The sequence below is a fragment of the Lates calcarifer genome, linkage group LG14, assembly GCF_001640805.2.
Source record: "Lates calcarifer isolate ASB-BC8 linkage group LG14, TLL_Latcal_v3, whole genome shotgun sequence".
Lineage (NCBI taxonomy): Eukaryota > Metazoa > Chordata > Actinopteri > Centropomidae > Lates > Lates calcarifer.
In genome coordinates this window covers 8,658,659-8,685,781 of record NC_066846.1, presented here as the reverse complement: position 1 = coordinate 8,685,781, position 27,123 = coordinate 8,658,659, and the positions used below count along the sequence as shown (strand labels likewise).

General features: G+C 40.2%; 1 protein-coding gene across 5 annotated transcripts; it reads right to left on the bottom strand.

Moving 5' to 3' along the window:
* On the bottom strand, positions 1 to 26,869 carry rell1 (RELT like 1). 5 transcript variants are annotated; one of them, XM_018696468.2, is made up of 8 exons: positions 26,699 to 26,868; positions 19,838 to 20,053; positions 15,997 to 16,068; positions 12,990 to 13,044; positions 8,033 to 8,284; positions 5,863 to 5,995; positions 3,616 to 3,662; positions 1 to 3,524 (listed from the first exon to the last, which is right to left on the bottom strand). In XM_018696468.2, the coding sequence occupies exons 1-7, from the start codon at positions 26,718 to 26,720 to the stop codon at positions 3,624 to 3,626; spliced, it is 789 nt and encodes a 262-aa protein (XP_018551984.1). In that variant the 5' UTR covers positions 26,721 to 26,868; the 3' UTR covers positions 1 to 3,524; positions 3,616 to 3,623. The 5 variants fall into 5 exon arrangements, 3 of the variants coding, with proteins under 3 accessions (XP_018551984.1, XP_018551981.1, XP_018551982.1); XM_018696465.2 differs by having other exon boundaries at positions 19,838 to 20,056; positions 26,699 to 26,866; XM_018696466.2 differs by having other exon boundaries at positions 3,616 to 3,659; positions 19,838 to 20,056; positions 26,699 to 26,864.
* Positions 26,870 to 27,123: the final 254 nt, after the last annotated feature.

The window sequence follows — 27,123 nt, the reverse complement described above, 5'->3', positions numbered from 1 at the left end:
TTATTTATATTTTGATATGTATTAGTCAGCTTTATTTTCTTTCATTATATAACAATAAAAACAGCACACTGTCCCAAAATATGAATAACAGAATGTGTGTGAAGGTTTCTACAAAAAAAAAACAAAAAACAAACAGGCACAATGACATGACATTCACAAGTTGATGAAACAAAACGTGTAATATGATACGTTTTGATCGCAGTGACCCGGAGCAACGATATAGTTGGCTGATTAAGGTTCTTTAAAGGGCGACACTGAAGATTTAGTGTGGCACTTAACATAAAGACGCATGAAACAATTTTAAATATGGTCAAAAAAAAAAAAAAAAAAAAAAAAGCAGCAGGACCCAAAATATTCAGACCTTTAGTTTCTGGTATGAGTCAAAAACTACAAACAAAAGCTTTGTGTTTTTAAGTTTGTAGTCCAGGTCGAGATAACCCCCTGGTGACATCACTATGACATCATTAGGGTCAACTCCTGAAGATATCATACAACTATTTTAACCCTGTGACTTGTAAACTAACCTTTTATGAATAAAGTCAGTGGAACAGGCCCTTTAAGAAACCTCAAGTTCACTCTGCTGCTTGATCAGATCGTTTTTTTTCGTTTTTGGTTTGTTTTTTTTAAACCCAAGGATAAAAGAGGTAGACACTTCAAACTACTGATGTCAGTTCAAAACACATCTGGAGGGTGTGCGCTCTTTGCTGTGGTTAACGAAGATTGATTTATTCTGGGTATTGTCAAGAATGTTAAATGTAAAAAAAATAATAATAATAATAATTCAACTAAACTGATTTGGCAATTAGAGAACACTGGACAATAGAGAACTAACTGTTTCACATTCATTGTCATTTCATGTCTTCTGTTTGTATTTGGAGTTGGAAAAATTTGAATCGTCTGATTATTTAAAGAATTCTCAGTATTTCTCAACCTGGATCTCATTCTCACTGGGGGGTGATGCTAACACCTGCCAGCTCTGTTGCAGACATTTAGGAGACGTGAACTCTGACACGTGTAGTAAATACGTCTCTGTTGGCAGGATCACAAGGCTGATTGTAATCTGTCTTGATTTCCCTGAGCTCTATGCAAATCAGGGTCGGCCCTACCTCAGCGCAGACTGTGGTGGAAATGTACCTGAAGCTGTTTGATGGAGCACTGAGCAACAAAGTGTACATGGACTGCATCTGTCCATCTAATTTCTGAGCTGTGTTTTTGTTCAATTGGTTTCAGACAGTGTTTTAAATTATTAATGTAAAATTAAAGCTTTGGGAGGCTTCTGCTGCTTGCACCTGTATAGGTTTTTTTTTTTTTTTTGTCAGACTTTGTGTTTCCCAAAATCCTCAAAACAGAGGTGACAGTTCAAAGTTAACATGACTCACAGTCAGAAGGGTCACATATAAGAGTAAGACAAAGTTTTGAGAAATGACACTTTGCTTAATGGAGGAATTGTAAAAGTCACTCATTTGCATCTGTCTCCCTCTCTAAGGTACACACTCTCTCTCTCATACACAGATATACACACACACTCACACACAGATTTAAAGCCAGACCACACAGTATTTTTGGAGGTAACATTCAGATCTTTCACTGAATTGCTCTCTACAACAAATGATTCTTGACACTGTAAACGCTTGTTGAACGGCAGCACACGTTGTCTGTCCTTCACTATAAAACACACCCATGCAAGTAGACACGTGATTAGAAATGAAAGGCACATTTCATTAGAAAAAAGTAAGGCTTACATCCTGGCGGAACAACTGACAGATAATCCATAACAGATTAAGTCATTTGTACAGTATCTACACATGACCCCTTAGTACACTGATGATTAATATAAAGGCAGCTCGTTGTAAAATCTGATAAATCCAGGCTGAATTAAAATAAGTAGCTTCATTTGACTTCAACAGATGAAGATTCATTCTACATATACACCAGAGCGAAGTCGATAGGGACATGAAAAGACTGATATTAAATGAACAGGTAAAAGCTTTTTGCTTTGAGGTTCATCAAATCAAAAACTGCCCTCTTCCTTTGTTTGTTTGTAAATAATCTTTAACCTAAAATGTGTTTGAGAAATCCTACGTCTAAGCCAATATAATGTGATACCTCTATAAATTATATTTTTGTTATAGAATACATTTTAGCAGTCTAAAAAAAACAACAACATATAATTCAAGTCTAAATGTCTGTGTTTAGCATTGTAAATGTAAGTTGCAACAGTCAATATTTTTATATTAACAACTGGTCACATGGCTATAGGTAAGACAAAAGGGGTTTTTTGATGTGATAAACCCACAGAGAATTAGTACTAACTCTGCAGCTTTACTTAGTGTTTTGGTATCTTTAAGCTAATTGTTTTGGATTTATGGCACACAGCTATGTTGATTCACTCTCACAGCTCGCATCAAAGTTTTTTTTCTTATGTAGCTAGCCGTTTTTACCAAAAAAGTTCTGGTAAACCAACTGTGTTCTTCCTGATTAACACAAGGCAGCAGACAGACGAAGTTAGCGACTAACAGGTGGGGCATTTAGCAGCTAAAGAGGCAGATATTTCTCTCAGGAGTTGGTAATAACCAAACTAGAGCTAAAAGTAGAGTGAATATTAGACTTCCACATGACTCAAAATGAATATTAGTGTCGCTCCATGTCTCCTGAGTAATACATCAATGTTGATTGACAGTTTGTTTTGCTGCCCTCAAGTGGCCAAAAAAAGTGCAGCTTTAAGTTTTGCTGCTGTTGTGAAAATAACACTGTCACTTAGTTTAAAAAAAAACATTGAGTGCGCTGCCTGTGTCTAATTTGCTGTTTGACATAGAATACTGTACATTCTTCATCATTAGAGGTCAGATTGGAAAATCAACACTGAGAGATGAGATTATCAGTCTGAAAAGCAGACAGACACCCCAACCTCAGTGAGGATGCTTAATCATGCTGACAACAGGGAACACTTTGACATCATGTTCACGCCATTACAGGATGTGATTACTGCTGTTTTCCTCTTATCACATCGACTAACACTCCAGTCTGTTTCCCGGCTCTGCGGCTACTATATCAGGTTGTTCCTTCTTCCTGTTTGGGAATGACTGCCTCTAACTTTATCTCACACTGGCTGTACCTGTTCCTGGGGAAGTAGTTTAATAAATAAACTGGCTGATAACATGTTAAAAACATATGTACAAACATCATGGACCACATCGACATGTTGAGTGATAAGACCTTAGTTCATTGGGAGAGCCCTGGTTCAGGGTTCCTTGACATCAAGCAGCTGCCCTGCCTAAAAACCCTCGAGCAAGGCACCACTGTAAATCTGTTATAGGAGGAAAATGGAGTGTATCACAACTACACACACCTTACCCCCTGTTCTACTTGTGAAATAACCACTGTCGTCTTCATCAGCAGCATGTTTTGCTCCCTGTGGAGCGAGAATGTGGAGAGACGATTCTCGGGTCGACTCTTCCTCCTGTGCTGATGTTTCAATGTTCTCGTTTGGGTTTAAAAAGTGTCCAGATGTTGCTCCTCTAAAGCTGTAAAGTTGGAGAATAAACGTGGTTAGACACAGATACGTTCAAGATAATGAAGACATGCATGTCACTAATAAAAAATATGACACGTTACCTGGATTTTTATCGTTTCTCTCTGTCCAAGTTGTCTACAGGCGCCTGCTGGGAGGGAAATAAACTTCATTTAATACAGAAAATTATCATTAATCAAGAGAGTCAATAATCTTGTTATCAGCCTGATTATGAATGTTCTGCCATCGTTCATCCACGCTACAGGGTTTATTTTCCTGGGCTGAAGGCATTTTTCTTCCTCACGCAGTCAAGCTAAAAGTCAATAGCATGAAATGACACTGAAGTTAAAAATGTTTCTACAGCTGTAAATGGATTCTTTGCATTTGTATCATCTATGAAACATGAGCGTAATGTCTCTCCACCCTAAAACAAATTTGGTTATGACATTGATCCAGTCCAACAGGCCCGTCCCGGAGTCTGAGACCAAGACTCTCATATTACTGAGCCTGGATTTCAGGATCTGTCTGGGAATTTTTCTGATAACTAGAAAACAAACCGTAACAGAGCCCAGGGTGAGTTGTTCTGATACAGCACCCAAAGCATTTTAGAAAACTCTTCTGGAAAAAAATCAGTGAATTACATCACATTTTAGATTTTAAAAATCTTATAAATATTTAATAAAATTAAGTAATGCACATGATATCATCTAAAGGATAAGGATGGTATTTCTACTTACCATGCAGGCGTCACAACTAAGATAAAATGATGTCCTAACTTTCCACAGTTAAGTATTACAGTGCATTGTGCAGTGTTCTGGCAACACTTGTACCTGAAGCAGCATGAATCCCATGAAAATGCTTTAGTTTGTCTCATTACACTTCAACTTCCCTACTCTGTCTGTGGCACTCACACTTGTACTGAAGATGTGAAACGTTGAACAGATCTGGATTTTCTTCTTTTATTTTGGAAAAGAAAAAGCAGACTACAGTGCCCAGCTCAAACCGCTATTTAAATTTCTACAGTGCTATAAAACTGGGGTGAGCACCTACACAGAAAACTGTCATGAAAAATGAGGTTGACTGTATGAACGTGAAATGTGATTATCACGCATGCACCTCTGATGACTAATATTTAGGCTGAATTAGTGCTCAATCCCACATGACTCACTTTAAAGCAACAGTGGCAGTTTTCTCTGCTTGTTCTCTGCTGCTGAGAGTGTTGAATGTTTCTGAACATTTTGTCACAGAGGAATCTGAAAAGCAATCATCAACTACGAGGGAAATTTCCATGCTGTTCAACAGCAGAGTCGACAGGAAGAGACGATTTCTCCGCGCACTCTTGTAAACAATAAATGAAACACTGAGGAGAGACGAGCGGAGGCAGCTCATGATCACTGGGAGCTTTGCAATTTCATAAAGCAGAGCTCCTGTAATGTAAACAGAAAACAGCAACTGGAGGCTGAATGTTGCTGCAGCTTTCTCTTCTTCATGAAGTTTTAAACGCTCGTTTTACATAATTCTCCTGAAATCACATTAACATTGCTCTGCTTAATATAATTAACAGGCAGCTGTTTCTGTCTTAACAGAGAGAAAACAGATTTTCTACTAAGTTTTATCTCTGTTATACTAAAATAGTGATTCACAAGTTTGTTTTTTTTCTTGGTATAAACTGCCTCTGCATTTAATGGTTGTCTGTGTATATATGTTGGCCCTGCGATGGACTGGCGATCTGTCCAGGGTGTACTCCGCCTCTCACCCAGTGTCTGCTGGGATAGGCTCCAGCCACCTGTGACCCTTACAGATGTAAGTGGTCCAGATAATGGATGGATGGACTAAAATGGTCAAAATAATGCTGAGTATAATTTCCCAGAGCCCAAGGTGACATTTTTAAGTTACTTTATTTATTCGACCAAACAGCCCAAAACTATATCTAGAGATAGTTTTGGGCTGTTGTAATAGATATTCAGTTTACTGTCATATATCATAAACACAAAATCCTCACATTTGAGAAGCTGAAATTAGTGAATGTTTAGTATTTTTGCTTCAAAAATTGAAACACTCACTCAGTTATCTAAACAGTTGCTGATTAATTTTGTTGATTGACTTTTGAGATATTTAACAATTTATCCGATGTTAAGATATTGTCACCAAGTCTTCATACATCCATTGGAAAAAATAAATAAATAAATAAATAAATAAAGCACAGACTAGCTGCAGCGCTAGTCTACACACATTAATAATTTTGCATACATAAGCCACACTTATTTACACACAGGGTGTCAGCGGGGAGGAGCCCGATGGGAAACAAAGACAAAGAGAGTGTGAGGTGAAAAAGATTCCAGGACACAGACCTGCTGGGACTCTGGTGTCATCCGGCTTCGTGGCTCCGCCTCTGTGGGTGACGTAGGGACGCTCCCGTTGGAGTCTGTTATTAGCAGAGTCCTCCTCTCCCTGGTCGGTTTTTCACACTTTGTCACCCGGAACCTGGGAAGGAACAAAAATCAATATAAAAACACACAACGCGAGGCAGGAGGTCTCCGACACTGCAGAGTTGGATCATTAAAACGAGCTCATGTTCTTATGTGAGGACTCCAGTGGCTGAAATGACAGAAAAAAATACTTACAGCTCATTGAACTGAACTCTTCTAAGAAAGTTTTTAAGAAGGATGGCAGAACTTTGCTGACCAACTTTGCTGTTTGTTTTTTCTCTTTGTATATTATAGTATATTTATATTTTACGCAACATAAATAAGTCACAGAAAATATTCCTTTAATGAAAATGTCATGGCTAAGTTCATAACCGTGGACATAAACTCAGTGGGTGACAGTTATTCTCATTTGTACCACAGCTGGCATCTGGCAACACACACTCACCTAAACTTTACACCTCACTCACAACCCCTCATTCACTCACCACTCACACACGTACACACACACACCAAAGCTTTAATTAAATCAGCAAATGAATATTCGTATCCAGTTCATGCTGACCCCTCTGTGTGCACGGCCATTCATCTGGGCATACAAATAAAATGAGCACCTCTCTGCATCCCAATCAGCTCGCGGCGGGACATTAAGGATGAGGAGAACGCTCGCTGCGTGACGGAGACGAGGCTGCACACTTTCCTGGGTTCACCAGCGGACTAAAAAAAAATGGTCTCTTTACTTAAAACATCGAGGGCACAAACGACATGAACTGTAACGGATTTATAACGGTAGCATGCTGCAGGGGTTTAATTCCCAAAGTGGTGCTTTTTTGTTAAACCACTTTAAAACAAAGGAAAAGATTCATTCGTCCACAAAAATGAGCACAAGAGGGTTTATTTCACACAACAGGCCTCACGATTACTGACTCCTACAAAGACAAGACCGCCATTCCCAACAAATGATGTTTACATGCACTGTTACTCACGGAAACACAATGAGCTCTATCAAATGTGTTCAGTGCCCTTCCCTCCTCATAAGCAAAGTATTTTAAATCAAGCATTTTTTACATTTCAGTTTACTTGCTAGCAGCCGGCTTCCCTGCAGCACATCTTAGCGTGTTACCGCCACCTGTTGATCGGTGGAATAATGTGACACTACCGGTAAGAGTGTGTATCACATCACCTGTGTGTGTGTTATATGGGTTAAACTTAACGGGGACACGCTCATAGAAAAACAGCTCTACAGCACTACTAGAGGTCTAAAGCTCCATAGGGAATCTGCCTTTAATCATGCATTCATTTAGACTGCCATCTCACATCATTATCAAAGCAGGTTCTATCTGCCTGTAGAAGTCCTTTATCCCCTCTGCCATCTGCCTTATTTATTATTTATAGGTCATTTTTTATGCTTTTTGTAAGGCTGCATTATTTTGTGTCATTTAAAACACACATTTTCATATTTTCACTTATTTATTCATGTATTAGCACCAATTACTCATATAGTTTTTAAGCTTATAGCTACATATCTTTTGTTTTTAATGTCGTGATTTGTGTTTTGTCCCCCTTTTCCTATTAATTATGTGTGTATTTGTTGACGTCAAATAACTGATGATGAATTAAGTTCAACAACATGCTCCAAACTAATAATAAACAGCAAACTCAGGCAGAAAGCTGTTAGACATCACAACTTTCTCTGTTTCCGGTGTGTTTTTAACAGGGGTCGCTGCCACACAACACAGGTTAACCACCGAGGCTTCACACTAAAACCTCGACACACTCTGAACCCTGCAGCTTGTGTGTTCCCGGGCGACACCTCGACCGTGTGTTTTCCAGGTCACTAGCCTGATGTCAAAGGCCACAGAAAAGTCAACCTACCGGATTAAGGGTTTGTTTTTCAGTGGCGATTGTTTCGAGTTAATGTTTGATTTTTGCTGTCGTGTGTGCACTCGAGCCTGATGTGCCTCTGGGGCAAACTGTCTAAGTTTTAATTTACCTCTGCTAATTAAACCACCTTGTGTGGGGTCACTAAGAAATCCTGGAGATTAAAAAAAAAAGGCAGCAACACATTCACACACATTCACACACACCTGCCCACCTGCCCACAGCCAGGACCGTGACCTCTCCGTAGTGGCTGCGGCGCTGCTCTGCCTTGCGTGCCGCTGACGGCTTCCTCATCAGCGGCCACTTCTTCTGGCTGCAGCGGTTGCAGATGTTCTTCTGGCCACCGAGGCCGCCGATGGTGTGCAGGTGGCTGCAGGTGTGCTTGGCGGCTCCTGGTGGCGCCCCCGGTGATATGGGAGTCATCGGAGGGGTCGGGGTGCCGGGAGAGGTCGGGGTGAGAGGAGGACTGAGGGAAGACGAGCAAGAAGTTAGTGATTGTGAAACCTTCTGCTTCAGTAATGGCGCAACTATATATTACACATTATAGCACACGATTACACATTAATTATGATATGTGTGTGTAATCAGGGTTGCTGCTGGATTACTATGGCCAATTATTATGAGCAGAGCACAGGCAAAATAAAGTAAAATAGCCCCTGAACAATAATTATGCAACAAAGAGAAATGAACCATTTATAGGTCAGCAACTGTTACAGCTTCACACAACATCAAAGATGAAATAAAACAAAAACGACTTTTCTTTTCAGGATCAGCTGTCAAATGTGCAGCTTTGAGAAGTGAGACCTTTCACAAACTGACCTACATTCAGCCCAAAACATTTCCATTTCACTGAGATTTTACGGAGAGCTCAAGCTCATTGAATCCTGCAGTCCTTCCTTTATCACAGCGCACCACTGCAGAAATGACACATTAATATTTCATACTTCAACCGGGCAAAAAACAATCACTTTGAGGATCGCTCTGAATGGCAATTATGTTTAAAGTAATAATAGAAGCGACTTCCTGTTCGGAGCAGGCATCAGGTAACGTGTGGGACATCTGATTGGCAGAGAATTACACACTGGCAACACCTGTGACATACAAGCGATCACAACACACACTGTTTTCTCTCCTGTTTCATACAGTATTTATCTTAGAAGTGTGTTAACAGGAACTAATTGAGGCCAGCTCACTTGTCTGTTTGCTCTCTATCTTTTTTTGAGAGAAGCTGTGTGTGGATGTTTTATGACCCTGGAGAGCAGCTCTTCACACTGTTTACACACAAAGGTAGAATAAACAGTATTTCTGCTCATTGACATAAACATATTATATACAGTATGTATGCCTACACAATGTGAGTCAAGGGACAGGAGGAATAATAATGAGCTGTGTGTCTTTCTCAGTCAATGCTGGGGAGGTACCATGGAAATGGACGCTCACTGTGAGACAGTGGGAGGAGGGATGCTCAGTATACAACTGAAGATTAACATGCTACCACAAAGTGAAGCACTGTAATATTATTCTGTGTAGAGCTAAAACAATCAAAGTAATGGATTATTCAATCGACAGGAGATGTACTGCCAACTATTCTGACATGTGAGAAATCATTTAAGCCCTTTATCAAATAAAAACAGTCAAACTCTCTGCTATATCAATTTTACTTGGACACATATTTTCATTATTTTCTGACATTTCACAGATTTGACTGAAAAATTTGTGAATATATTGGTGTAATAAGACACAGTCTCCATCAGTTTCAAGTAGAGTTTAAGTGGTAAGTCAGTGGACAGAAAATTAATTAACTCATATTTTGATAATTGATTATTTCTCTCACGCATTTTTTAGCAAAGAGGCCAAACGTTGTCTGATTCCAGCTTCCTAGATGAAAGGATTTGCTGCTTTTCTTTGTCAAGTGATGGGAAAATGAACAGAGCGCTGGGAAATTATACCAGGCATTTTATTAGATATTTGATGGACAATTGATTGATCACTTTGGGAAATTGAAAATAAAAATAATTGTTAGCTGTGCTTCTAGTTTTGAACTATCTTAGACTTCCCTCAACTGGAACTCAGGGGCCTAGTAAAAATCATTTAAAAATCGCCTCAGACCAAAACTACAAAGAGTATGTGTGCATATTTATGGCCATACCATATAAACCAGCATGTTCCCAGCCTGCGGACTGACAGATTTATATTTTCAACGTAATACCATGTTCAAGGGGGAAAATGATCTGGTATCAAGTGGTAGACATACAACCAGTGACATGCATGTGTAGAAACATGTATGATGCACATGTGCAGCGTGAGGATCCGTGATGAGTATGAAACATCAGTTTGCTCCACAGGAGGAAGAGAAGACATGATTACAGGGAGAAAAAAAGTGATGTGAACAGAGGTGGTGCTGTGGGAAGAGGAAAGAGGACAGAGATGGTGGTGAGGTGGATGCTGGAGTAGTGATGGGTAGAGCAGCAGTGAGCTGAGGGGAAGTTAAGCACTGAACCTGGAGAGGCAGATAGTGAGCCCTGGCCACACTACAGTCACTCTCCTCCTTGTAGCATCTCTCCATCCCTCACTCCTTTCCCCTTCCCTCCCCCACCCCTCCACCCCCTTAAGTGTCCCATAAATTACCCTCGCTGATACCCCTCCTCCCCCCTTTTCCTCCATTTCTAAGTGATCCACTGGCAGGCTGCCCGACCTGGCTGAGAGAAACAGAGAACGATATGAAGAGCAACAGCGAGAGATCGGAGGGAGAACTAGAGAGAGTATTGAACAAAATGAGCTACAAAGTGAAGGGAAACGGGAGAGAAAACATGGAAATGTGTGGAAAAAGAGATTTTGGAGAGAGAACTGAAGAAGCGAGACACATGAAAGTGACATCAGGGAAATGTGTGCGATTGCAGATTTCTGCTGATTTTTTTTTTTGTTTTATTTTGTTTTTTTCCAGGACACCCAATGTGACTGAGCAGAATACCTCAGTACCTAATTCTTGGCAGAGGCGACGCTCCCACCATTTATCAACACTGTTTCTTCCCCAACAAAAGAGAACATCTCTCCCTCTCTTTATCTCTCTTCCTTTCCTCCCAGAACAATGTGCAGCGGGACAAGAAAGATGACAGGAGGAGAGAGAGGGGAAAACATACTCCGCTAACTCGATTTACTTAGACTCCTCCACTGTCACAAGCATCTCCTCCTCCTATCTGTCTATCTGCCCAACTCCCTCTCCCCTTATCTCAGCCACAAAGCTGCACAACACTCGCTCATTTACTCTGCTCTGTGCAGACGAATGGTGGGATGAATCGTGATGACGTCTAATCTCAGTTTGAACCATCAGCTCTTGCTTATGATGCAGGGTCGTTTCAGAAGGGACAAGCAGGCAGCCTTTGATTTGAGAAGTCGATGTGAATGTTTCAAGGCCTATAGATTTTATGCTATTAAATAGGATCCTGGTCATCAAATGCAGGCGAGAGCTGCAAATAACAACTGATGATTTTCTATTGACCGTCAGCTTAGTTACTGTTGCTATGCCTGTGATAATTTCCATTCTCATACAACAACTAAACATCTTAGAGATTTTTGAGACATTACGTCTTTGATTTACGAAACAGAGGCAGACAGAAGGGTCAAATGAGGCCAAAGGAGGGCGGAGGTAAAAAGTCACCAGTTTATGATTCATGCAGAGGACATAGAAATAAATAAACAGTATTGTTTTTGAATTGCAGTGTAGAGCATGCTGGTTCTAGTAATCAAGCATGATGAGGAAAAAATGTAAGATTCAGACTAATATTTAATTCTAACACAGCCCTGTTTAGCTGCTTAGCATAACTCACAACCCCACCTGAAACTGGCAGTCAGGCTCTGTCACTCTACTGTAGACAGAAAGCTACTTAGCCAGACATGCTAACAACTGAAGCTTACGTTAAAGCAGATTAAACTTTGTTTCTGGTCCGTAAAATTTAGTCTGTAAATTGAAGATTGACACGACTGCTGTGCCTAGTTATGGTTGCTAAGCTATGATTAGATGAACACTGTTCAGGGTAGGGATTTAGTGAATGTCAGTTATTTTCATTATCACTTAAAGGTGTTATATGTGAGTTTTTACTATTGCTACATAGCTAACATTAGCATTAACAGCTGTTTATAAACAAGAGCTTCAACCATTGTTGTTCTAGTGTTAATATGAGACATGACAGACCGAGGCTAGCTGGTTAGCATGCTAACTTCAGAAGAAGAAATGTGATGAACAGAATCAAAACAAGAGCTAACACTGGTGTTGCTTTCCACCACAGCTCTTGGTGAGTAAAGAAATAAAGTTTTATGTTACTCTTAACGTTTCCTCAAGACGGGTAAGTAAAAAGCAGTTAATGCTAACATTGTAAACAAAAAACCCTACATATAAAACCTTTAATCTGTCAATTGTTTATAATAGTATTAGAATATTTATCAAGGTAAAATAGTAAAACAAACTCCCTAAGTCCAAGATGGTGTGTGTATCCAAATTGCTTCTTTTGCCTGACCAACAGTCAAAAAGTTACAGTGACATACAACAAACAAGGAACAAATACTCACATTTGTGAAGCTGGAGCCAGCAAATATTTGGTATTTTTGCACAATAAGGCGTAATCAATTATCAATAACTGCAGATTCATCATCAGTCATTCAATTATTTCAGCACTAATGCAGACTTCTGTAGTTCTAAAGCTGTAGATCAAAAATATCTACTCTTTCTTTGCCCAGTGCTCCCCTTTGAAGTGGAGTCATGGTCACACTCAGTGTATTCTGGCTTGAAATCCGCTAAGGAAACATGCCAACAACTGTGCTCAATATGCTTTAATAATCCCTCAATACAGTGATATGGGGCACAGTGGCATTTCGGGAATAGTCCCCAGCTGCTTACCCTCAATCAAGCCCTGCCAATCTGGAAAAGTATCAGAAGAGAAATGTGGCCTGATTGCCTTGACTGTTCATTTCCTGCCCTAACAAGTCTCAGTTCAGTCACTTCAGTAGTGACACCAACAGACTGTAACGGAGGCTTATGGTGCCACCTGGTGGTTGAGATGGATAACAGTGTTGGCCTTTGCTCATTTATTTTCAAATGAATCAGAGAAAGACAAAAAGTAATATTAATAGCAGATGGAATTGGAGGAACTTGATTGTTTTTTGTAGCAACTTACCCATCAGAATCAATGCTGTTCTCATGAACCATGGCTTTCAGGGCGTCCGAGTTTGCTTAAAAAGAAGAGAGAGAGGAAGTTACACACTCATACAGATAGAAGAAAGGAGGAGAGATAACAGTTGCATTGGGAATAAGCAAGGAGAACGCTCCAGTGAGCGCTTATTGAAAGATGGCTGCAACAGATTAACTCCTTAACACAATTAAATGGCACATCACATGCAGTCACTGAACACAATTACTGTACACACAACAACCTCAGGGGAGAGTGGCAAACCAGGGAGAACTTTTGTCAGAGCAAACTAACTCCAGAATATGACTCTGAAAGTTTGATTCCTGGTCAGGTTTTGAATTTCTTTACTGCACATCAACAACAACTATCAACTTCTGAGACCGTGTAGCATCAACACAGAGCAGACAGCTATAGACAGATAGAGATTTACATAATTTGCTCCCCTAAGGCCTGGCCCTGATGTGTTCACTGACTTCGCCATGAAGGAATTCGTCCATACCTTAAATAAATGGGAGGATGTACTGAGCCGCACTGACACCCAGAGATGACTCATGTAGGTGAAGGCAGGAGTTTCATGTTATGAATCCATGTGATCATGCACAGACGACTGACTCAACACCACTGTCCCTCTTATCACCCCGTGTCATCCTCATATCATTGGTATTTTTAGACCCGAAGTATTATGAACATGCTTTTGATTTAGTCATTTAGTCTGCTCGAGGATACTGGTTCAGGACTGTGGCACTGGGTGAATAAATATGAGACTAGAAAAAGGTTTCGGGTTTGGGTCAATGTCTGGTCTTTACAGACCCTCGAAACAAAACTTCTTAGTCATGACTGAAGGTGAAAACACAACTTCCTGCGTCAGTTACAACAGTTTATTTTACATGATGGATTTCTGTATTTTTCTGTATTGTTCTACATTCTGTATTTTCAGTCTTGCTTTTTCAGACTGGTTTGAAACGCTGATGTCTGTTTGCTTACGATGCAGGCCACTGTCAATCGAATCTGACCAAACCACACCCACACAGTCCAGAAGAAGAATTTCAGGGTAAATTAAAATAATACCTACTGTTATTTGTGTCAAAACATAAATTTTATTGGTGCTTATTTAGTGAATATTCAGTGTTATAGAAGACATGGACAAGACAGGGGCTTTTAAAAGGAAAAAAACACTATCTGTAATGTTTTCACTATCTAATTCCTGCAGATACAGTACCTGACTAACTGTGGGTAATTTCAACTTTCAGTCTAAGAGGTTTTGAAGTTACTCCCTCAGAAGTGAAACGCCTCTTCAGCCTCTAAATCACAAGGTAAAATGCCCACAAGACACACATATAGCAATTTGAGTACGGGTCTTATCATCTTTAAGAATTATTTTTCTTAATATTGTATTGAAAAAGAACAGAAAAGTGAAGGGTATAATATTCTTGCTATTATTCTTTGCTATGTAATGAGGCAACACAGGTACTAAATGAGTACTCTCTGTAGATGGCAGTCTTCACTCAGCCATAAAAACGACGACTGTTACTCATGCTCTACTCAGTTCTTCTTCTGTGTATTTATACACACTGCTGATGCAAGTAGAAATATAACATGCACAAATCACTTCACATGTACTTCAAGGAGTATTTCCATGAAAACATGGAAATATGTGACAACCTTAGAATACTGAATATTTCCACTGTTGGGAGTCCCGAATCATGCCACGTCTGACATTGTGAGGGTGAGTCATAGTTAACGGACTTCCAACTCCAACTGCAAATATTACTGTTGCAACAAAAGCAATGATGAGTCAGCTCAGAGCTCGCCTCAGAGGGGTGGACAGAAAAATCAATTTATAACACAGTGTTGATGGCCAGTTACCGAGACAGGACAACCGTCATCTGTCATCGTGTGTCAGACATCTGGATAAGATATGATATCGTGGGGGTTTAGACTGCAGTGTTGAAATCAGCTGTAGGACAGGATCCTCATAGAAACGGACTTCGAAATATTGATTGTGCTTGGAGAAACTGCTAAACCGGGGATGGTAATTGTGGCCAATATTGCCAGAAACTGAGAGCTTTGAGCCACGAGTTTCCTGGCCTTTTACATCTTATAACAAATGAGATGCAGAGCTATATTTTCGAAGTGTTGAACTGAACCCCGTGTCCTAAACAGCTCGCATGGCATGCAGTAAAAATGACAGTACAATCTGCTGCAGTGTAATTGTCTCTGCCTCTTCACAAATGATTTCTGTGCTGTCTGACGAAGCGTAAACTGTTGAAAGCTAACATTTGCTCTTTATGTATACAGGCTAAAACCACACAGTCAGTCAAAGCTCTACTGTCACAACACAACCAGACTCTAATTCCTCTTTTTACTTCAGACAATTCTGCTTAACACTCCATCTCCAGCGTGGACAGTCAGTCAATAAAATGTTCAGCTGGCCTGCTTGTGTCAAGTTATGGACATCACCCAAGTAAAGCTATTAATAACAATGAAATAATCTCAACTGGAACTTAAGACTGAACCTCTAAATGTCAAACAAAATATAATAACTTACACAGGAAACAGTGATGTAACCACAGTCGTCATAAATTTTCCTTGAAATTCCTCAGCAGTGTCCAGTTTGTCCTGATTACCAGATCCTGATCCCTGAGCCAAATTCTTCTGAGAAGTGCTCTGATTACACACATCTACTGCAAAACAGAAACCGACACACACACTTCCTTCCTGAATAGTGTGTGACAATGCCAAAACAATAATGGAGTACTGGCCGTAATAACTTCAGTGAGGAGAGCTAATAAAGGCTGGACCTGACCAAGGTTTAACCCCCTCACAGTGATGCATTCAAAGACCTTTATTATAAGATGTGAGAAACTGTGAGACGCTGTTGTACTGACATGTATCCACAGCCGCTGCACAGTCATAAAAATACCTGCTCCTTAAATGACAGACGCAAAAACAGAGGTCTAATGTGACGTTTTCGTTTAGTTAGTCGGACACATACCTTCATTTTTCATGATGTAGTGAACAATCTGTCCAACTGTGTCATTGTTGTCACTGAGGGTGTCGTTCAGCTCTGAAACAACAAGCAGAACACAAATAGAAACACTGCCATTAGTAAGTTGGTAATAGCCGTTTAAAATCATAACGTCATCAAGCAGCTTTGATGGTTCATCATTAATTGAAGCTACAGCTTAACAAAGGGCTGAGAGCCAGACATTAATTAACATGTCAGGGAAATATAGCGTCAGTAAAACATGAAGAAAAAACACTACAGCCTAAAAGCTTGTGTTTAAATGTTTTCAGAGGAGGTTTTAAAACACTGACTATAGGCATGGCCTAAGGGCTTCAACAGGCAGGATGCTTTTACCTTGTAAAATGAGACATCCATAAATCATAATTGAAAAGCACCTATTAATATCGCAGCTTGATGGCATTACTCCCCCAGGTTTTACTGTTGTACTGGAGCAGAAATGCAATTAATTTGTTGTAATGGGACCACACATAGACTTATGGAGCATTTTGTTTTATTATTATCTTTTCAAGTGATTAAAGCTTAACAATACACTGATACAATATTGTCTGGATATTGTCTGGGGTGTTGGTTGTGAAAATATTATTAATATTTTTTTCTGTTGTGTTTTGGAGTCTTGAACCTGCATTAATGGAATTTTTGGCCACTTGGGGGCAGTAGAAGAAGCTCTACACACAACACTAACTTAAATTATGGCTAGTGTGTGAGTGAACAGTTGCTTATTAGGAGCAAGATTAGTACTCCTTCTGAGCTGTGTTTTGAGCATCCTGACGAATGTATTCATATTACCTATTTTTTTGCTCTGTGTTGTTCTCCACCAAGTCCTGAGGGACTGTTATTGTATCGTATTGTATGCAGATGAGAGCTGTGGGAGTGAATCAAAACGATAAAGTTGCAGGCTGCAGAACCAAAACAATGAGCTGACAGATGCTATAAAAGTCCTGTACAACGGAGAGGAAGTGCAAGGTTGGTTGATAATTCTCTGTAAATTTATCACTAAGAGTGATACACTGTCATTTGATGCACTGGTAAAACAAAAAATATTGATTAGTGCAGCTTTACAGGTTCTATTAAAGTTGCCAGAATGACAACATGTCAGGCTATCCTAACAGAGTGTGGTAAACAACAAATGTCTGTTTGGCCATCATACATAGATTGCTAATTATTTCTTACGTCTGTTAATTCATCAAATTTATTTCCTAAAATATAGTGAAAGTATCAGCGTCTATGTATCAGGTAAAAAATACTATGTCATTTAATTTGGTTGACATTGTTCAGTCTTAAAAACGTCTTTAACTGTCTTTTCTCAAGATATCTGACAATGAGCCCTTCCATACAGCACACACCCTTGTGAGCACTTCCTACAGTTTCCTGTTGATTACTTCCTTACTTCTGATAAACATAACACTCTTTCAGCACTTTCTGAAAATCCTGATTTTTAACACTGACCTGCACAATGTAAAGACACTGCTCATAACTAATAAACATCCCAAGCAGTTTGGCAGGTAGAAGAGACAAAGATAGAAAGATGGAGTAATAGAAGAGGAAACCTGATCAAGGAAACAAGAGAGGACTGGAAGGACTGAATGAAAGAGGACAAAACACACACGTGTTTTTTTGTTTTTTATGTATACCCTACTCTTTTGTTTCGACATATGACAGAGAAAGGGTAGGGCTGTTTGACAAAAGGCAGAAACCCAGAGACAGGCGGGGGAATACCCGAGTGCATTCATGACTTTTGCCCGGGTAGAAACCAGCTTTATGCCTCTGTGTTTCAATATCTACTCCACATAACAAATGACATCAATAATTGACAGGATTCAATGGTGGCCTTGGAGCAACATGGGAAACAGTGGAGACTTTATATGCTGGGAGGAAAACTGTGGAGAGGTCAGCTGTATGATAACAGATAAGTGAGAAAGGCAGACAGCAGGGTCTCCTGCTGATCTTGGCAGCATAGAGTAAACAGTTCTTTCTTTCCATAACATTTCTAATGCCTGTGACATACCGCAGGGCAAACCAGCGATGCCAAGATTCATGTCTGAACTTGAGAGATATAGAAAGAAATAGAGAGATCGCAAATCTTAGCTCTCTCTGAGTGGCACTGTACTCACAAAAAAGTGGCATGACTCCTGCAGAAAAAGGGAAACTAAAGAAGCAAACATGTGTTTTTTGTCCAGTAAAGTTCAAGGAGTCAACTGTGATATCCGAGAAGAAGGGCAGAAAAACTCATAACGTACACAAGTTCCATAACAATTTAGCATATAATTACGAGCCAAGGGAAATTAAACAGGCCCTGTGTGGAGAAATTTTTTGTTTCACCTCACTTAACACACCCCTAGTTGAGTCAGAACATGAGTGATGTGAATGCCAAATGTCTTCCTGGTTTCTGTTGGCCTCCACTTCTTAAAAAGACAGAGACCTTCTCTCAACAGAGGAACATGGCTGAGATAAGACAGGAATTTAACAGAAAAATGATGGAGGAGATAACTTAAATATGGCAGTGATAGCACCTCTGAGCTTACATATGTGATTTCACAGGCGTTTTCTGAGAAACACGACACTTTTTATTCAATGATGAATAAAATACATATATATTTCTTAAATAAGCTCTGACCTATGTCGAGTTATAGCATTTTTAATCTGTTTTCTGCACACAGAACTGGTGACAGCGCCAGGATTTTGGCAAAGAAAGGAGCCATTCACATCACTTGTCTATTCTTATCATCTGTCCGCACCTACAGTACGTGGAACTCTCCAAGCTTATTAGAGTCAGGAATGTAATACAAGCCTGTAAGAACTAGAGAACAGGTGAGAGCATCAAAGTGAGTTTACTGCATCATGTGTGACCTTGATTTTCAAAACCACATGACAGGAAAAAGGAAAACCAGATGCAGCCCAATGACTAATTTGGGAACCGACGTGAAAGAAATCACTTCTTCTGCATTTACTTTTCCATTGACTGAGAAACAATAGCATCACAGTCTGATAGAGAGAATTAGGCCATAGTTAATGTTTAACTTGAAGGGAATTTTTCAATTCATGAGCTTCTGTTGTGAAGCAAAGTGGAAGACAAGGTGGAGAGGCTGAAAGGTATTAAAGTTAGAATTCGTTACACTGCATTTTTTCAGCAACTAAATCTACGTACATATTTTAATTAGGGGTCTATATAGTACTTTTATCAGTTGTGGGGTCAGGCATTCTTGTGCTGGATTCAAGCTACCTTCATGTGCACAAGGAATTGACAGGAAAGGGTGAAACATGTTACACAGTGTTACTGTTTTGAATTCTTTCTCACTGATAACAGTCTCAATGTTTACTTTTCACAATCTTACAGTTGTATTAGGCTACTGCTAATATAAGCTGAACTATTCCACATTAAAAGTGTAAGCGCAATGTATGTTATTTGTCGCCGCAGTTTGCATTGACTGGGATTGTCCACAGATAATGTGAGGACAAAACAAGAAAACCTTTTGCAAATATCCGACCAACACTGTACTACCAGTTTAGAGCTTCAACTCCGTGAAACTCTTTTCACTTCCCTCCCTCGCTGCTCTTGAATCTCTTCTTCATAAACATGGATTAATATAAGCCTGGTTGAGCAGTAATTCTGGGTGTGAGTTGTACACAGATGATGGATGTCTTAAAGACAATGAGTATGTAGATGTAATGAACACAAAGCGAATCACAAGGGTGTCAGACACTGTTCCACACAAATGTCCAAGATTCTGACATGTCCCTTTTTGTTTCAACACCCAGGAGTTGTTGAAATTGCCTCAGCTCCTTCTGCCTTTCATTCAGATGTCCTTACCTCCGCCCAGTTCGGGGTCTTTGTCTTCTTCGAAAACCTCGTCGTCGTCATCCTGGGCCTCTGTGGTGCAGCGGTAGCCTTTCCTCTTCAGCACATGGCAGATCACCACCCCCAGCAGGCCCAAGAGGAAGAAAACGGGCACCAGGACGAAGGCGATGTAGTCTGGGTTTGTCCCTGCTGCTCCATCTTCACCTTTTTCTATAACTGTGGTTTGACCTGCTGGAGGGGAAACAAACACAAAAAAACGGAATGAGGTTAAATGTAGTTGCAACAGGACACAGAGTGCAGAAAACACAGCCATTACAACGCCCTTGATGGCAACCTGATATCCACAGTGAGACTGAGGGTGCACTTGAGGCCTGAGCCGAGCAGCTGAGGGGATTTAAACGCTATCAGCTGCAACACGACAGAGCTTTCATGTTCCCTTCCTGGATCAGTCGAGCCCGCTGCTGTCTCTTGCCCTCTAACCGCTCAATCTGGTGCAAACTGTGTCCCCTCTCCACAGCTTTGAAGACCCATTTGGAGTAAGAGGCAGAGACAAACCGGAGATAAACTTGGAAACTGTTTTTGAAAGTTTATGTCATCAACTCATCTCTTCCATTCACTCAGACCAAAAGAGAGAATGAGGACTTCACTAAAGCTGCCAAAAGACAGTTTTACATGTGTCCTATAAACTGTTGGTAATGATGATGGGAGCAATCCAGTGCTTTCTCTCTCATTATGCTCCTTTCATTAAGATGCCTTACAGGCCAGTAAGTGCTACACTCCCACTCCTGATGTGAAATTAAAATGTAAAGTCATAAACTACACTGCTCAAACACATAAACCCAGTCTACATGTAGCAGAGTCTGTTATATCTTAGGGCTTGTTATGTAACCGACTGCAGCAAAAAGAACACAAGGACCATAAACTTTACTACTGTAGCTCGAGCCCCCTCTGCTCCCACTCCCATATGCCCACCACCTACACACTGGACTTTAGACCCATCAGGGTGCCATGGGACTCTTGGGAAGGGTGCTTGAAGCAAGTCCTGACCACATACTCTACTTTTAATTTCACAGCTTTAAGACTTAATTTTAGGGATGTGAATAATGACTAAAAGGAGAATTAATCACCTGATTGTCTTGATTAATCGATTCGAAAGCCGAGTTACCATCCAAATGTAGTACAAACTTTAACCACATTGGCAAAAGAAAATGTTAATTAATATGCATTTTCATCAAGAGAAACAGCTGGTGGTGTTAATTCTGGATGGAAACACACTCATTGTTTAATCTATGATATATAAAGAAGCAGTGAAAATGCCAATCAAATAAACATGTTGCTTGTTTTGTCCATTCATGATCATATATGGCAAAGAGAAGCAGCAAATGTTTTGTAATCATACTTAAAAATGACTAATTAATTAATTGATTATGAAGATACTCTGAGATTCAATTTCTCTCCTGGATGTCCAGTTCAAGCCATGGTTCTCTTGCTGGTTTTCCATTTACATGACTGAATGCTCTCATATTACATTTTACAGTTTAGACAAAATAATACAAAACTGATCAGGTCAGAGGTCAAAGTGTAGACTGTGACCTGCAGTCAGCTATAGGCGAACCCTGTCCTGGCTCCTGCTGCTGGAGAACCACGTGAGGCATTCCAGCACAACACACAAGAGGGCTTTTGTCTGTTTTCCTGTCTGTATCAGTGTGTGTGTGTGTGAGACAGAGAAAGTCAGCGAGAGACCGAAAGAGAGACGGAGACAGACAGAGAGATGTGGGAGCTCACCACCGTTTGGACTGAATCTCACTCATATCGAATGAAACTACACCTTCATCCCGGTTTGAAACGCACCACAACCACAGCGCTGTGTGTGTGTGTGTGTGAACAGACATGTATCTGTATACCTAACCATGTGCCTCCTGATGTATACGGGCATTTGTGTTCCTCCATTGTCCCAGTCCCCTGATGCATCAGACTGAACACACTGATAAAGACCTTTGTCTGCTTGCTGACCGCCCTGTGACTGACTGTTGTGTGTCCATGTGCTGATATGTAATGAAGACTGCAGTGGCTGGCTCAGTCCCATGCTTCTCCATGTGGCTCAGAAATAATCATCAATTAGAGAATTGTATTAAAAGGCATCAAAAAAAGACTGGAGGCTGGCAAATGGATTGAATGGAGTCCTTGAGGAGGATTTAGAGTTGAGTCATAAATCTCTTAGCAACCACAGCTGGTGCCATGATGGAAGTCCACAGAGAGAGAGCCAACAGACCGATTCAAAACAAATACACATCACACAGTGGTTCATGTGGATTCATACACTAATGCTGAGACATTTTTTTAATTATCTCCAGATCACAAATCTAAGGCTGCAACCATTGATTACTTTTATTATAGATTGACTTAAATCACGCTGGTTTATCACATGGCTTACTAGCTTAGGGTCAGTGCTGCGAGTTTGGTTGCTATGACAACTGCTATTGTCTAGGTAGTATTGCAAGGGATTGGGTTAGCTTGACTCTATCCATGTCAGACTATGAATTATTGCCATTGAAATTCAACACCAACTTACTTACCAACCAATATTTGGATGTTTTCTAAATCTGTTACATCAGCTGATACTTGTGTTTTTATATATTAAAAAAAACAACAACACAATGTAAATAAACAATCTTGATACAAATCGACAAGAAATTTTTTAGGAAATTGTGACCCAGATACTAAGTGAGCGGGACAAATGACAGTGTAAAAATAAACTGTAAAAATATCAACACTGTTTATAAGTTACTGACATTTCTGTACTGTAATTTACTGTTTCACATACCGTAATTTCCGGACTATAAGCCGCTACTTTTTTCACATGCTTTGAAACTTGCGGCTTAACAATGATGCGGCTAATTTATAGATTTTTACGGGCTAACGAGCTTCATGCCGCAAAAACATTTAGACACCTGCGGCTTATAGACAAGTGCGACCTGTATATGTACTTTTTTCTTTTCTTTTTAAATTTAGTGGGTGCTGGCTTATAGTCAGGTGCACTCAATAGTCCGGAAAGTATGGTATGTCGAAATGATACATGCAGTTATGAGTTGCAGTACTTGTGATGCTGCTTATGTTAACACAACACTAAATGCTGCCGTCTTTGAAAGGGCTTGGCTTTGGTTTTGTCAAAGGAATAAACACGGGTTTCATATTGACACTAGAAATGAGGAACTTGACGTGACACCTTGACAAACACTCACTGGGTCAAACTGCCCTGTGGCTACAAGGAAAACATGCTGTGTTACAGTGAACAGCAGCTGCACTGAAGGGTGTAGCAGATAAATATCAAATACTACTGGACCTCTATGAACAAACCACAACCTCAAAGTGACAGTGGTTCCCTCCAAAGTCACTGAGGCACTCTCTAACACTCACTCTGATAAGTGATATTCCCATTTTCTGGTCCTGAAGTATTCCTGTCCTTAATGTCAAATCCATCAATTCAAGCATCCTTTTGTTGGATGTACACGAACAGGCCTGCATTACTGCTCCACTAGTTTAATTTCCTGCAGTTTTATTAGGATTTAGTCTGTGAGAGAAGTCGTCTGCCTGAAGGTTATCGACGTCTTTGCCGCGACGGCCTCTTTCACGGGATGATGTAAAATCAATCTCTGCAAAAACACACACAGGAAGGAGGATGATTTGTGTTCAGAAATACCTAGGGGAAAAAACTGAGCTGTGTTTTCTGTCTCTGTCTCTTTTTTCCCCTTTATCTTCCCCTGTCTTGAACTTTGTGTTGTCTCTGCTCTTGCTTGCCACTCACATTTGCACATGGAAACCACCCACTATCCATGAGATGACCAGTCGACAAGACCACAGAGCCAAAGGGCATCTCAGAAAAGAGGATGTTAATGTTTCCACCCGCTGATATCAGCAGAAAAGCTCATGGCATAAGGAAGCACGCTGCATGTTTACAAACCTAAACCTAACTTTATGAGTCACTTCTTGGCAAACTGGGTGTTATATAATAATAGTCCGAGTGAAGACTTTAAACTGTTTCCTATCGAACAGTGACTGACTTCTCAGCTGCACTCCGTCAGTAACGTGATCCTCAACCAGATGCAACTGCATTACTCTCCTCCATTTAGAAGGAGAGACACGGGAAATGGAAACCATTCGACATCTCTTCATCCACTGCTGCTTGGCTAGTGAATAACCTCTCCTTCACATTTTACAACCATGTCTATATCAACATTAAACTGAGGGCACAACACCCAAAATGCCACACATTCATTCTCATAATCTAGACCTGTTCAAGGAGACTGAGTGGTCCATTTACCCTCAGAAAGGCAGAAAGCTCAGAGAGACACAACAAGGCCTCCAAACCTCAAATCCTTCTTTTCTTGTCCATTAAAAGTTACCGTTTTTCTAAACTGTTGAGAAAGTGACAGTGAACACACCGCCAAAGCTTCTCTTTTCACCACAACAACACAGGAGGATGAGAATCTGTGCTCTCCACCTCCAGCACTGAATATTAATGGATTAAAAGGCTCAGTCTGACTGTGGCTTATACCTACAGTGTTTCATGAGACCCTGTTCACATAAACTGCCCACATATTGTTCCAGAATACACAAGACAATGCTGTCACTTCAAATCCCGGTCCTTTATTTGCTTAGTCACTCAACACACTCATCCATGAATAAAGATGAGACATTTCATAATCACATCTTAGCTCTGTGATTATTACAAAACAACAAACTCTCACAATGATAAATGTATATATACAGTGCAACCCTGTACATTAGCAAGTATACACTTGTGCAAAAAGTTGCTTAACCGCCTTGTCACATTGCACACTGACCAGTGAAGCAGGAAATTCAAAATTCACTTGAGGAGTGAGGCAACAACTGCCTCATTTTTGAGGAATTAAAACTCTAAAAACTGAACTGCAGGACTGCACATGTAAAAAAAAAACCCCACCTAGGATCATTTTGCTGTCGGAGCTTTAAAAATATAGCTTGGCACAGGTAGTGCTGCAGCTCCAGACCCATCACTAGTGCATCCTAGCCTCATCAACACCTGATTAAGTGGAAATACATTACAAGAAAACTTTAATGACAAATTCTATCCATCAGCAGGTTAAATTCTTATCTGCAAAAGTCTGCTCTAAAGAAATGATGATTTGCAATTAACAGAGAGGAAAGTACCCCAAATCCCCACGCACATTAAACTACCCTTCCTCAGTCGTCAGTATGCAGATGCATAAAACATGAAACACAATATCAAACACAACTACCAGTAGGTTAATAATGGCTTTAGTCTTACAATGAATGCTGTAGCTAAATAAATGTTACTGTCAGTAACATTTAAAGCAGTCTATGCCTGCTTTATGTTCTGCCTATAAAGCCCATCTCTCTTCAGTTTGTGACCCCTTGTCTTGGTCTTCTTTTGTGTGGACGTGAGTGCGAGTTTTCCCTCAGAGACTGTTTCATTTAAAGGATTTTTACAGGCTTGAATGAGTAAAAGTTTCAGAATTTCAGAAGAAAAAAAGGACAGAAGTTAAACCCTCTAATCATCTCTAATCATCTTGCAACCCTCGCATTTATCTTGGGACCCCCCAAGTTGGGAGCCGCTCACCCAGTCACCAATAAGTTCAGCAACACATGAAGTTGTGAAGCCAGCTGAAAATATCCAAAAAATACAGTACGCTTGTACAGTCCACACACGCACACAGTGCATTAGTGTATTCTTATTTCCAAACCAGTACTGGATAACTAGGTCTAATTGAATGAGCATGAGGATTCAGCCTCGGCCTTTTGCAAGCCACAGACTCCTGTGGACTCGCCATGGAAAATGGAAACAAGCCCAGCAGTATTTTAAAGGTTATGGAGAAAACCAAAGAGACTGGTTGGAACTAAAAAAAGAGAGAGCACTTGCTTGAGCATTTCTTGATGCAGAGACACTAACAGTAATCTACTCTGACACATAAATGGTCTTGGCTGTGCTTTAAAAGATCCACAAGAGGCTTTTTTTTTTATAGCTGTGTAAAACATTCAGTGTCGCTCATGAGACATCTTCAGCAGTCAATGAAAGACTGATGAGAACAGGGCTTTTGTTGATAAAGATTATTATTTTGCCCTAGTAGTTAGTTCCACTCATTTATGGTGAAGGCCAAAAGCTGAAACACACTGGTCTGATAATAAAGTTATTCTTTATACTGCTAAGTGTTGCTGGAGTGTTCACCTCTTCAGACTTTTTTCCCTTTTCTATGCACTTTGGAGGCAGGTGAAGATGTGCCAGACTTACCTTTGTAGGACTCATCACATTGTAACCTTGAAAAATTAGTAATTAACTAATAAAAAAAAGTGCAAGCAAGCACAACCTGTAGCCTTTGGTACATTAACTAGGAGGGACTGACTGAAAAACAGTAATACCATATAAAATGTCTAAGTTTCATAGATACACAAACTTATAATTATAAAAAAAAGTTGTGGTGAGGATGGGATTATACAACACCTTTATAGTGAGGAAATGAATGACATTTCTCCTCCATAGCCTAGCTTTTAAGTGCTTTATGTTTTTTTCTACGTTGGCTGTGTAGTATGTTGACTGTCAAACAGCTTATGTGCAGTTTTCAAGGAAAACTTTGCCTGCAGTTAAATTTCTACAAACCAGGTTAGCTGGTAGCTACATGTTGTATACACAGGTCCGTATCGACATCCTGCCGCCACTATAACTTGATTAGTTTTGAAAAGAGAACAAACGGTCACGAGGAAGATATGAGAAATACGGAATATTAACAAGTCTGACTGTGCAACGGTGCTACACCATAACCAATACAAGTCCAAACAGATTAAAAATATATATTTTTTAAAAACTTGGAAACTTACGCGTAATGGTTGAGTTAGCCATTGAGGGACGGGACCGCGGCTGGCCTGGTGGGTTGCCGCTGATGCTTCTGACAAGCGACCGTTGGACGTCTGGTCGGTCAGTAGCAGCCGTGGTCAAACCAAACTTCACTACGGGAGGGATTTCTTTCCAGCATTAACGTATTTCCTGATTCCCAAAGCGCGGATACGCCCTGATGTTAAAATGGAAACGCCCCCGACAAAGAGTAACGCACAGGAGGGATGGGGAAGGAGCAAGAGGAGTCACTGATTACTACTTCTGGTTTCGCCAGGTGTTGCTAAAAGAGGGAAGTTTTCAGTATGAAATCCCTTTTCTTGACATATTAATACACTTACTGTGAATGAATGAGCCTCAGTGAAACAAGCCTCATCACTGGCTGACTACTGAGCTGCCAGCACTAAATATT